This window comes from Athene noctua, chromosome Z, assembly GCF_965140245.1.
Source record: "Athene noctua chromosome Z, bAthNoc1.hap1.1, whole genome shotgun sequence".
Lineage (NCBI taxonomy): Eukaryota > Metazoa > Chordata > Aves > Strigiformes > Strigidae > Athene > Athene noctua.
The window spans coordinates 12,519,032-12,532,012 of record NC_134077.1 but is presented as its reverse complement, the minus strand read 5'-3'; the positions used below and the strand labels follow the sequence as shown (position 1 = coordinate 12,532,012).

General features: G+C 48.7%; 1 protein-coding gene across 1 annotated transcript; it reads right to left on the bottom strand.

Moving 5' to 3' along the window:
• Positions 1-1,068: 1,068 nt before the first annotated feature.
• PMAIP1 (phorbol-12-myristate-13-acetate-induced protein 1) lies at positions 1,069-4,195 on the bottom strand. Its single transcript, XM_074932202.1, has 2 exons — positions 4,091-4,195; positions 1,069-3,798 (listed from the first exon to the last, which is right to left on the bottom strand). The coding sequence occupies exons 1-2, from the start codon at positions 4,140-4,142 to the stop codon at positions 3,686-3,688; spliced, it is 165 nt and encodes a 54-aa protein (XP_074788303.1). The 5' UTR covers positions 4,143-4,195; the 3' UTR covers positions 1,069-3,685.
• Between the last annotated feature and the right edge of the window lie 8,786 nt (positions 4,196-12,981).

The window sequence follows — 12,981 nt, the reverse complement described above, 5'->3', positions numbered from 1 at the left end:
AGTGATAGGATATTTTTTTTTACCTTGCCCTTTAGGAGGGAGTAGGCAACAAGTGTCATGCTCTGGCAGTGACCCGGCTGGAGAGGGGCCAGGCTCCCGTGAGTGAGGGTGTCTGGATGTTTTCGCAAGTTGTATGAATGTAATTTGCTCATGGAGCTGTGCAAAAATGCACACTGCTGCACCTGTGGTAACACTTGGCACCAGTCTGATGGGCTTTCTGAGGACTGCTTTGCTGATGCCCCCTGATGTAAAACTCTTCCAAGTTCTGCTGGTGGCTAACTGAGAAGGGACAGGGAATTGCTTCCCTTTGGTTTGTTTCATTTTCTAGAAACCAGAGCCTTTGGCCAGGAAGCTCTTAGTCCTCCTCATGCTGGGACATGTGCCCCAGGCATGGTGTTCCCTGCCCATGAAGCCGAGGAGAAGCAGCACGATGACTGAGGGGAAAGCCTGCTGATGTGCATGGCATAGCAGGTGAGTACCCTGGGCTCTCCTTCCCACAGACACATCTTTGGGTACCAGCTTCAGGGAGGAAGAATAAGCTCTGCACTATCCCTTTGCTATTCCCTTGTGGTAAGCAGTAACATTTCCCCTTTTCCAAAGCTCCAGCTTCAAACTTCAGAGAAAATAAAAATCTGACCTTGGCAGAACTCTGTATTCCTTTGACATTCTGAGACAAAACCCTTAACTTGTATGTCTATCCTTCACTGATTCCCAGGGACTCTCTTCTGCAAAGCTGCAACACCTCTGCTAGAAGTAATGGAGCCCCTGACACCACCCAACTATCCTGTGGGCAGTAGTTACTAGAAAATATTAAAATAGGTCTCTCAGTTTCCCATTCTGAAGTTTAAGGATATGTTTATGTCTTGTTCTTCTTAAAGGCAGAAGTAAAAGACTAATCTCCCCTGCACTCTGCTGTTGCCCTAGTGTGTGCCTGCTGACTTGGAAGTATGGAAAAAATTTACATATGATCACACATTCAGAATCCAGAAAAAAACCCTGAGTTATAACTGAGTTATGACTCATTTTTCTCACACACACTTTGTATTTATTATGTAAGCAAGAGTTCAAGACACACATGCATGGGGCATACAGCAAAACATCTGGCCCATATCCAGAATAGACCTTAAGAAAAGCTCACATTCATACAGTCATACAGCAAATCCTTTGCAGAAGTAACAAAAGGAATCCTAGGGAGGACATCAGCAAGTGCTTACTTGTACACTAGCACCGACCACTTGGATCTAGGTCTTTTTCCTGAGCTCCTAGTTAATGCTAGCACTCTTGACAATGCTCAGAGAAACATAAAACAACAAAAAAAACCCCAAACAAAATAGTCTTTTCAGTCTAGACAGAAAAATACTGTGCTAATACTGAACTTAGATATCCCCATGACAATGCATTTATAATGATACTTTTTTTCATAATATTAATGTGTGCTACAGTCTGAAGAATTGGGCAGGCTCCATGAAATCCGCACCTTGTCTCCTATTAATTTCAAAGCAGCATACCTTGAGCAGATCACTTCTATTCAAACACATTTCAGCTACTAATGCAAATGCTAATGCTGTATTTTCCTGAGAGTCCCAGGCAGGCAGGATCATTGTTTAGTGCCCTTGATGAAGACTCCAAGACTCTACCAAACCCAGGCATACAGCAGGAGCCCTTCTGCAGACATCGGGCTGCCTTTGATGAACAGCTTTGCCAAACTGCATGCAGTACTACTAGCCTGGGAGCTGGTGTTTAGCCAAACAGAAACTCTTGGCCTTTACTTTTTAATACCTGAAAACCCAACCTCTACATATCAGCAAAACGTGCTACTTTGCAGTACTAAGACGAATAACAACTATTCTTGAAACATTATGTTCTCATTGAAAAAATATTAGCTGTCTTAGAGGAGGAGGGAACCATGCATATCGCTCAAGCCAATGGCAAAGGTCCCAGCAACACCACTAGGACGGGCTTAAGTCCTCTATGCGTAAAGCAAGCAAAGTCAGTCAGCTTCTGCTTAGTGAAATCAGTGATACCAAATAACAGCCATACACCGTTGGTTGTCACAGAGTGACCAGAGCCATGTAACGACAATTTTGCAAGGCAGATTCAAAAACACTAACTGAAAAATTAATTACACATACAAACAAGAATTTGTGACAAGGTGGGAAAAAACATCATTTGAACAGACCCAGAATTCAGAAAGTGAACCATACAGCCTTATACAATGCAAATGTATTACATATAAGGTTAGTTAAGAGAAGGAATTCTGACCATTGACCTAGGAGGTAGCTACAAAACCTGATCAGCTTCAACCATTTTCTTGCTAGCTTGTATGTATGAAAAAACAGTTTAGGATCATCAATTGTCTGACTCAATTGACTAGCAGAGTTACTGTTTGCCTTGACAGCAATCAGCAGACTTAAATTCAGCTCCTCCAAAGCCAGACAAGGGTAATAACCCCTCAGTGAGACAGGCATAATGCATCACTATCCACTGGATATGGTACATCATTCCAGAACCGAAATGAGGTTGCCATGAAATGAAATGGGAATAAAGTACAAGGGAAGAACTTTCACTTGTAAGTATAGTTAAATATTCAGAAATACAAAGTTATTTTCCTGTACTTGACCATAACATTCAATTCTATTGGTATTATTTCTTCAAAGAGAGGTAGTTTCTTTCTTTGAATAAATAATATTTTCAAGAAAACCTGAGATTTAACTTGTATTCAACTTTAAGATCTACCGAAGAGTTATTTTTTTACTCAGCAGTGTTGTATTGTTGTCAAGAAATTATTTGTAATGTTCAAAGAATCCTTTCACTGAACACACATACCTCAATAGCTGTAATTGTGCATATATGTGTCTTAATGCTATACTAAAGTAGGCTCCCCTGTGTTGCACGATGACTATTGTGCTTTCCTATATTTAATGTATTTTAATGTCATATTTTGAACTTTTCATACTATTTTTTGAGCCTAACAAGTAGCATTCAATGAATACTTCTGTGAAATACTAATTTCATACACATGGGGTGCATATATTTTTAATATCTATTATATATACATATATATAATATAGACTAGAACTATGCAACATCGTGTTAATTCATAGAATTGTAATTTTTTAGTCCACGAAGCATCATCCAGTAACAAATAACCTTTCAATAAAGATACTGGTTTACTTAACAAATGAAATAATCCCACCACCAAATCCCCATCTAGCAGAATCCATGCTTTAGAAAACGAGAGCATTGAGAAACCGAGCAACTGGCTTTTGCCTTGTGATGTACGATCCCAAGTTCCAAGACACATCTCTTTTGGCTCCTTCCCAAACGTGGTCTGAGCTCCTCGGTTAAATGTAGCTGTGGGACAAGAGGACCAGAGTGTGCCTCGGGAAACACCAGGCTCCTGGAAGTCATCTCAGACCAAGCTAAGGGGCAAGTTCCGTCTTGCCCCAAGTCTCCCCATCACTCTTTTTTTTTTTTTCTCCACCTGGCATTCATACGCCAATATTGCTGTAACATTCTTCAAAGAAATCATGTTGCGACAGCCAACCTTCAGTGAGTGGCTACAGGCAGCAAAATACAACGCAAAGAGCTTTCTTCATCTCCCAGTATCAGTGAAGTCTCTTGTTTCAAAACCACAAAGCCAAGGTCTTCCCCTGCTTGTCGGCGCGCCGTGTCCGCGCAGGGCTCACGTTTCCGGGCAGAACAGCTTTGTGAGGAGGTTCAGGATCTTCTGCCGCAGGTCCCACTTGTCGCCTATCCTGCGCAGCTGCAGGGCGCACTCCGCCACCGCCTCCCGCTCTGCAGAGGGCACAAGCACGGCCGTCAGCCACCCGCACCGCCGCCTGCCCACCCCTATTAGGTTTTAATTTTAATGAGATCTTGACAACTTTGTAATTTTCTTTTCTCCCCCCCCCCAGCCCCCAGCCCCAGCTGCACCCCCCTCGCGTCCACAGGGGCGGCCGCAGGCGCATCCTCGCGGCGGGCGCTGCCCGCGCTCCGGGTGCTGGAACCGGGGGGTGAGCGAGTGTGTGCGAGTGTGTGCGAGTGTGTGCGAGTGTGTCCCCATCCCTCTCCCTTCACCCTCCGGTACCTGCGGGAGCGGCGGGCGGCGCGGTCTTGCGCAGGGTCCTGCCAGGCATCATCGCGGCGACGGGGCACGGCTCGGCGGAGCACGGCACGGCACGGCACGGCTCGGCAGCGGCGACAGAGTGCAGGCGGGCGGGGCGGAACGCGGCCCTAAGAACGGCGGCGCGGCGGGGCTTTCCCCGCGCTGTGACGTCGGGAAACCGCGCGGGAATCCCGCCCCCCCGGCGGCGGGCAGGCGGCGGCGTGCCGGAGCACGCCCCGGGCCGCGCGGGGCCGGCCGCGGCAGCGGGGGCCGCGTCCCGGGGACAGCGGCTCCGCCGCGGCATAAAAGGGAGCGGCGGGATGGGGCGCGCTTGGTGGAGAAGCGGTGGCGGGACGGGGTGGGCTTATGGAAGAGGAGATGGGGAGGGGGTAGGGGCGTGAGGTGGGCTTGCGGTGGTCCGGGGGAGGTGGGGGGGTTGGGGTTTGCCTCCTCTGGGCAAGAAAGGCCGGAGGGGTGGGGAGTGCTTGTGCTAGGCAAGGAGAGATGGGAGGGTGGGCTGTGCTTGTGGTGGTGGCCCGGGAGAGATGGATGGGGTTGTGCTTGTGCTGAGGAAGAAGAGGTGGAGGGATGGGGTGTGCTTGGACAAGCAGAAGCAAGGGGTGGGGTGTGCTTGTGGTGGGCAAGAAGACATGGAGCGATGAGTCTGCTTGTTCTTAACGGAGAGATGCTTCTGACACAGTGCTGTGGTATTATTCGAGGTGATGGTGGCCTTGGCCTCGAACAAGCCGTAGGGAAACAAGCTGACCCATATCATGTGTCGTTTGTGACTTAGGGCGGCCCTCTGGCTGCTGGATCCTCCTTGTGGCACTGCAGTGGCTGCACGGTGTGACACTGGCTGACCACGCACCACAACGTGCTTACCTGTGTGTGCTGTAATTTTAGACGGTGCTCTTCACAAGGAACAAGGTCTGGAATTGTAAAGTCACCCTCGTGGCTTTGTGGTGGTTGCACAGTGTTGGGAGAGCTGCCAGTGATATGTGAGTCACTCACCTGCCTCCTGTCCCTCAGAGAGTTGATACTTGGTGCGGTGGCACGTAGGATGGACTTTTTTTTGGGGGGGGGAAAAACAGCTTGGCGTAAAGAAAGCACAGATGGGCCAGACATAACAAAGAACTGATTTGTGGCTGAAAGCCAGTAAATGTTCACCTCTCCCATCAAAACACAGCTTCAAGAAGAAAAAGATGGCACAGCGTAATACAGACCCAAAGGGGCCATACAGAAGCTCCTTTCTGTGGGATAGGAGCCTCTAAAGTCCAGTGTCTAGAAATGCTTATGACTTTGGATTCTATTAGAAGAGGAAACATTCACCAGTTCAGCTCAGGAACTCTGCCCCCTGCATATTTCCTGGAAGTGATGGCACACCTGAAACAGGGCTGGGATTTCTCTCCCTGCATAGGAAACCTCAGCCCCATTGGTGCCTGGCAGAGGGCAGTGGGCACAGTGCTGCTGCGGGGCGAGCGTGTGGGAGAGGCAGCAGTGCCAGCTCGCAGACAGGGTATTTCTCAGGGTGAGATGTGCAAACAAAGTCTACAGCTGGATGAGGCTTTTGCACGGCCGTACCTGAGATGGCTGGTCTGCAACGGTTGCTGGATCTGGTGGCATACTGCAGTGTGCTCTGCTCAGTTGGGACCTGGTGTCAGAACAGCTTGGGTTGGCTACAGAGGAATTGCTGATGTGTTTGATAGTGCCTTCATCCCTCATCCTTTGGTATAAAAAAATGGCATACAGGCTTATTTGCTTGACTTGATGTGTTTAGGGTTGCTCTTGAGCTGTGAAGACCCCTGTTTGTAACTCAGCCCCATTCAGGAAGAGCTGCTCTGATTGTATCATTCCTGTTACATAAGAAACTGTTTCTCTGAAACAAGTTTGTTGAGTTTTAGATGGCGGGAAGGCAGGTGAACAGCTCAGGAACCTGTCAGGCTGCATGACGTGTCATTCCTCACGGTGCAGGTGCTGTGGTCTGCAGCACGCGATGCTCAGAGCTGCATCTCACAGCTGTAGCCTGATGGCTGCTCTGTGAAGCATGGCAGCACAGGGGGACCGGGGTGCTTACTGAGACCTCCATGGTCCCCCAGTTCTCTGGTGCTCAGCAGTCCCAAACGCAGTGAAAGTACTCATGAACTCAGGCTGTGGGGAAGAGGGACACACCGGTTCCTTGCACTGCTGGGCACATGCATGTTATTTTAGTCATTTATTTTGCTCATGTAGGCAGAGTCAGGGATGAACGGGGCTTGTTCTTTGAGAATTCAGAGACAGATATAATACTTGGGCAAATTACTTAAATGACTGTTCTTCCAGTGGGCCATAACCAAATGAACCTCAATCCTGTCCTGCTTAGTAACATTTCCTCACCCCAAAGGGGGATGATCTTTAAAGGCAACTTCTTCCTATATCTCTGCAGCAACATGAAGAGGTTGGTCTTTCCTTTGGGCATATGTGGGAGAGGAGATACTTTCCTATCCGGGCAGCTGGGCACAAACCAATGGGATAGTACAGTTGCAGGCATTTATTTATTTTCTTTATTTTATTTTAAAATAGTGGTAGGGTAATAAGAATGATGGGGGATTTTAGTGTACAAAACAGACTAATAGACTCACCTGTGAGTCAGAGTGCTTGCCTCCCCAATCGCTGCATTCAAAGCCATGATCTGATTGCAGTGGTGTAAGGCAGGAAGCACCACTGTTCAGAGGGGAGCTGACTTGCACCAGCTCCGGCCCACCTTCCTGCAGGGTTTTACTGGTGTGTGAGGGGCCGTACAGGTATCACAGCCCATTATGGCAAGAGCAGCACACAGCAGGCCTGCTGCCAATTATAGGATTGCACAACAGGGGCAGAGCAAAAAAAAGTTCATTGTGGTTTCAAGTCATCAGCGAGCTCTGACTTTTTTTTTGTTTCAGTTCCCTTAAATAAAGTAGTGTAGCTGTGGGAAGCACAGGCCTCTGGGAAGCTGCTGTACCAGAGCAGCCACAAAAGCTCTTTCTTGTTGTGGCTCCACCACAAAGAACCACAGGTCCCAGGTGGGCACAGCCATGGCGGGAAGCAGAGCAGCAGCCCAAGGAGCACAACTCCCTTGGAGCAGCCTTCTAATTTATTTCTGTTTAACACCATTTTAAGTCAGTGCAATTACACAGCTGAGTAGAGAGAATCATCTTGAGATAACATGCCCCGAGCTTCGCTGGTGTCTGGGCATTGTGATCTAACCAGGAACATGTTATTGTGAGCCAACACGTGACTGACTCAGTACGAGTAACACTAGCAGGCAGGCTGGCTGAAAGGAAAACGAATGTTGCAGAAACGAAATCAAGAGTAGGAGAGAACGGAAACTAGCTGTTTTTTGTCTCAACTCAGTTATTTGTGATGAATCAGCTTGAAGCTGTTTCTGTGTCTCCTATAAGATCTTAAATACATCTCTTGGTTATTGGAGTTCCTCTTCTTGTCTTCCCAAGACTGTTTGGTGTTGACAGCTCTTGTGCCAACCAAGAAGCTGTTTGTCTCTCTCTCCCTTTTCCTGTTTCTGCAGACCGCAGCCTTGGCAGTTCCTGTTGATCCTCGCGGGTCCCAGCACCCGAGCAGGAAACTCAGCTCTATTGTCAGGAGCACAAGCCAAAGGTCATTTTGGGAAAGTGCAGCAGGGTGTGGCCAACACCAAGCAGGGTGATGATGGCCTCAGCAGGCTTTTTTACCCCCTCCCATTTCTTAAATCACTCTAACTCTTCTGTTTGCTCTTCTCTGGCACCTTTCCTTCAGGGATCTCTCTCACCATTACAAGCAAAGCTTTCTATATCCTCAAGCCTCATCTCAGCCTCACTTTTCAAGGAAGTGGTTTTGTTCACTCTTAGTGATTTTCTGGTGGAACTGCAGCAAAGCTTCAGCCTCCAGCAGCTGCTGCTGTACTGCCAACATCACTATGGTGAGAGAAAAGGTTGATGCAGATGTAAATAGTTAAATTAAATACACCATTTAATTCAGCTTTGATATCCAGCACCAGACAGGAAAAGAAGCTGAGGAGACCTGCCTGAATGCTGCTCAGGCGTAACACCCACTTGCACAGGTCTTATCTGCTGTTTAAATATTACCTAATGTCCCTAACACTAATTTTTAGACTCTCCCTAATGCTGTTCTCTCTTTCCTACTTCCCTTGAAAGCTTAAACACGTATTTTTCTTAGCAAAACATAAACTTGTATGTCTGGTTCATATATCGCAGTGCTCTGTCACTGGTGGAGGGGATGAACACACATCTTTTCCACTACAACCACCTGTTTGGCAAGCAGGTGGCATTAATGAATTACTTCCAAAATGCATCTGAAAGATGATTCATGTGTGTCTGATTTGGTGCCCACCAAAGCCAGGGTGTTTTCTTACTGAGAGCAATAACATTTGTAAGAGGATGGGGTTGGAAAGCAGAGCCTCTGTGTGATATAGCTGAAGTGGAAGTGAGTTTGTATCAACTGGGTGCTCTTTAATCAACGAGTAACTTTGAGGAAACTTAGTTGACAGAATTTTCCTGATCACAGGTTGTTATACAGTCAGTTCTAAATTAGCCAGGGCAAATTATCGGCTGAGCTGAATTTTCTATGAAAGCAGAAGCAGAGACACTGCAGGTGGCTCCTTGTGCGGTCATTCCCGGTTCAGCTCATTGGTAGTCACCAAAAAGCTTTCTAAAGAGCTAAAAAGAATGTAACAGTGGGCAAAATTCACTAGGTGGGTCGTTAAGTGGGTTTTAGCACTTCTGAAGATGACAATGGTCTCATAAAGGCCAGTCTTTGCAACTGCTATTCGGAATAAGTAGGTATTAGCAAAATAAATATTAGCCTTGATCACTCTTTCTCGGGCTGGTGGAGTGTTTGCTGAAGAGCTTGTGCGTAGGTGCCTCCACATGCCATACATACTGTTAGCACAGCTGCACTATAACTGCTGGGTTTTTGCAGAAGTCCTTCCTTGGATGGTGACTATAGTTATTTTCTGTCTTGCTATCTTTGTTGAGAATTTGAATGTGCTCCATTTCTGGAATTCTTCATTGCTTGCTGGTCTGACAGATCTTTTTCAGGCTCTGGCTACTTCCTGTTTTCCCTGATCCCTACTCCTCCTCTGCACTTTGTCGTGATTTTTGTGTATAGGCAATGCAGCAGGTGTGGGATTGGGGGGAAAAAAAAAAGGGAAATCCCATGTGTGAGACACTTGGCGCTGTCCTGGCATGCTGGTGCCTGGCAGCTGAGCCAGCAATCTGGTACCCATGCAGGGCTTGTTATCAGTGGCTTGCTGTGGATCACTGAAGTCTAATGGGAGAATTAAGAAATCCAAAGTAGCTTTGCTGGACACCAGCATGGTGACCTGGGATTCCTCCGTCTGGCACTGAGCTTGTCCTCAGTGCTGCCGTGTCTCCCCCATACTCTTCCAATGCTCTTCCGTTGGGACAGGAGCTATTTTGCTTGGTTAGAAGATTTTCAGACTATTCTGAATAGTCTTCAATTGAATAAAGAATTACTTAGTCCCCCTAAATTCCACAAAGCAGATTTAATTTAGAGCAAGACTGAATTTAGCGAGCAGATTGAATGTAGGGCATAAGGCAAACAGAGTAACAGAAAGTGGGACTGAACCTAGGTGGGACACAGTATCTTTTGTGAAGCCTTCTCCTTTGAAATTTTTAGGACTTAACTGCTTTATTCACTGTAAAGATTATACCTCTACATTTGGAAAAGGCTTACAGTATGAATCAGGTGTGTTTGGTTGGGGACATGTCTTTGCTATAACAAAGAAATAAGGAGAATGTTATTTCAGTTTCATTTCAACATGTCTGTTTAGGAAAAAAAGGCACAGAAGTATGAGACTATATTGTGGATAGATGATCACAGCCCAGTCCTCAGGAGGTGGCTGGAGTATGGGAGCAAGCTGTGCCCTTACCCTGCACATGTACACACACACACCCCCCCCATGCACACCCACACACCCATTGACAAGATACACCCATTTTGGAGTTCTGCTGAGTACTGGCAGTCGACAGCTACCAAAGCATTACTGGGACAGGCTGGACCATTTCCATTTGAGGATCTGAACGCTGCATCATGGCAGTGTGAAACCTGCCGTTTGTCCTGCCTCTCTATATAACAGGTCCCTATGCAGGCTGTGCTGGCTGAGAAGTGGGACAGACTGAAATTGTGTCTTGGGGAAAGTTGGCAGGGTGACCACAGACTGTGAAAGCAGAGGGACCACTTGACTCATCTCTAGACTGACAACAGTGTTGGTATGAGAGGGCTGACAGCATCCCATGCTGTGAGGTGGTTTCACTTTAAAGCTTTGCCTCTGATTGCGCTGAAATGAGGTAATTTCCTTTTCGGTTTTATTTTTCATACGCAAAAACATACAGGGAGGGAGGAGGGTGTGACTTTTGGTGCTTGTTCTAAACGGAAAACGAAAAGCATCCCTGCAGATGGAAAGTCCCCTGCAGCTGCTCTGCAGATATGTCGCAGGAGCTTTAAGTATGAAGGGCTGCAAGAAGAAACACGTTGGTGGCAATGACCTTGCACGGAAATGAAAAGGAGGCTTGTCCCTTCCTGCCACAAAATGCTCCCTTTGGGCTCTCAGTGCTTTTTTCTGTGGGTATGAGCAGCTTGCAGAGAAGATGAGGGTATGATGGAAGTGTGGGACAGCATGGTCAGATGTGGACAGGAGTGTTGTCCTCCCAGAGTGCCTATTACCATGCTGACCTAAGGGCTGGATGCATCCACTTCTTTAATTCAAGGGAGCTCTGCTATGGGGAATAGCTCCACGTATCGCCACCAACTGCAGCTCATAATCCCCCCTTTGCTAAATGAACACCACATTCAGGATCCTGCTTGGTTTCCAGGTGACAAGAGGGGAAGTAAAACCAGCACAGAGCAGGATGTGTTTGATGTCCACGCTGGCTCTGAAAATGGGGACAAGCTTTTCCCACGCATCTGCAGTCATGTTCTGGGTGTTGCGTCCTCCCCCCCCCCGCCCTAGCATGCACACTTTTTGCTGTGGGTGTGCGGCTGAGGGGTGTTGGTTACTGGTGGGAGAGGGAAAGCTGCTGGGTGACCTTTGGCATTAAGACCACAAACAAACAAGTCAGAAATAAGAAGTCTCCCATTGAGGGTTAGGACACCGTGTTCTTCCTCACCAGAGATCTCTCTGCAGATGCACCAGCTGACTCCAAGGGGTATAAAGGAGAAGTAAAGAGGGGAAACAGGAAAAAGGGTTTTGCACTTGACAACAACAAAGTATTTTTTGCATTTTACAACCTGTTTCTGTTCTCTGGGCCCTCTGTGCTTTGAGAAGGTCCTAATGTCAGCTGCTCCCTGCCTCCTTCGTGGGTCTGGGTGCTGTGTGCATGCCCCATGCCTCTTGGCAGGGCTGTCACCATCCCCACCTTCTCCCCCTGTGCAGGAGAGGAGTGATGGATCACGGATGCCCAGGGACAGGAAGCAGAGGGGGTGTCATGGTGAGAAGGTGTGTGGGCTGTGTCCCGCAGGCAGGAGCAGGACTCAACTTTGTGTGGCAGCATCTTGGGTTGCATCATTCTTTGTGGCCATGATGCCATCCTCCCTCCCTATTTCATCATCCTGCCGTGGGCATTGAGGCGGGAAGGGGGGCACATGGGCTGTGCATCTGCAAGGAACCCTCAATCTGCAAGCACGCAAGCAGTTGAAGGGGGGGAAATGTTGGGGGTTTTGTGGTTGTTATTTTAAACAGAAGGCACTTTGTCAGGTGGTGGCAGGAGTCTGGCAGGGCATGGCTGGTGTGACCAGGCTGTGTCTGTGGTTACGGCAGAGCACGGCGGCAGGGAGGGAGAGGTGAGGGGAGTGCTGTGCTGAGGAGGAGACAGAGAACCCCCAAAAGGACTGGGGAAGGAACAAGTGGTGGAGGGGCCTCCCCAAACAGGCGCCAGCCACTGCCCACTGCTCTGCAGCTCCCAGGGATGCCAGGGACAGTTTTGCAATGTGGAGTCAACAGGACCTGATAAATTAGTCAAAAGCCTGTGTGGTGTTTTTCTAATAAGGTGTTATGGCTACATTCCCTGTTTGGACCCCAGTGGTGCAGGCGGGGTGTCAGAGGGAGATGCTCTGAAGGTGCCTCTTGAGTGCTCAGTGGAACTGACAGGGTGCCCTGAGGAGCATGTACCCCAGCAAGTTGGTGCAGGGTGAGATGACCCATGCCAGGAGGGATATAGGGTCCCAGTGAGCATGGCAGGGAAGAGGAGAAAGCTAGCAGCTCCCTCTGTGGGGCACCTGGAGCAGGCTGCCCCACAACCCCCCACTCTACCCCTGCAGGGATGTTTCAGGGGCTAGTGGTCTGCACCTCACTGGTGGGGTTCACCTCCTGCTTGGATGAGAGTGTCTGGCTGGCTGTCTCCCCTGCCTCAGGCATCCCTGCTGACTCTGTGGCTGCTGGAGTGTCCCTGGTGACCCCATGGGACGTGACCTTCTTGGGGTGACCATGTGATCTCCATGGCATGTGACCCCCTCAGGTGGCCATGGTGATTCCGTGGGATGGTACTCCACCCCTTTGGGATGTCCCTTATGATCCTGTGCCTTGTGATTCCCTCAGGTGATGTTGGTCACCCCATGGAACCACTGGGGTGGTCTTAGTAGCCTTGTGGGAAGTGACCCCCCTCCACAGCATCCCTGGTGGCTATCGATGCTGGGACATCCCTGGGCTGGGAAGGGGTGAGCAGCATTCAGCCCCAGGTCTTCCCTTGCCGGCCTCTCACGGGGTTCTCCAATTTTGCTGGGGACCTGGAGTTGCTACCACCACCTTCTCCTCCTCCTCGAGTTGGTGATGAAGGTCCCACCTCCCATCACTCAGGCTGGGGAGTCACACGGGGGCACACTGT

What these genes read in the sequence shown, in the direction of transcription:
- PMAIP1 (XM_074932202.1), bottom strand. Translation starts at nt 4,142, where the DNA reads ATGATGCCTGGCAGGACCCTGCGCAAGACCGCGCCGCCCGCCGCTCCC. An exon ending in GCCGCCCGCCGCTCCCGCAG is followed by an intron (nt 3,799 to 4,090) that starts GTACCGGAGGGT and finishes TGCCCTCTGCAG; the next exon opens with AGCGGGAGGCGGTGGCGGAG.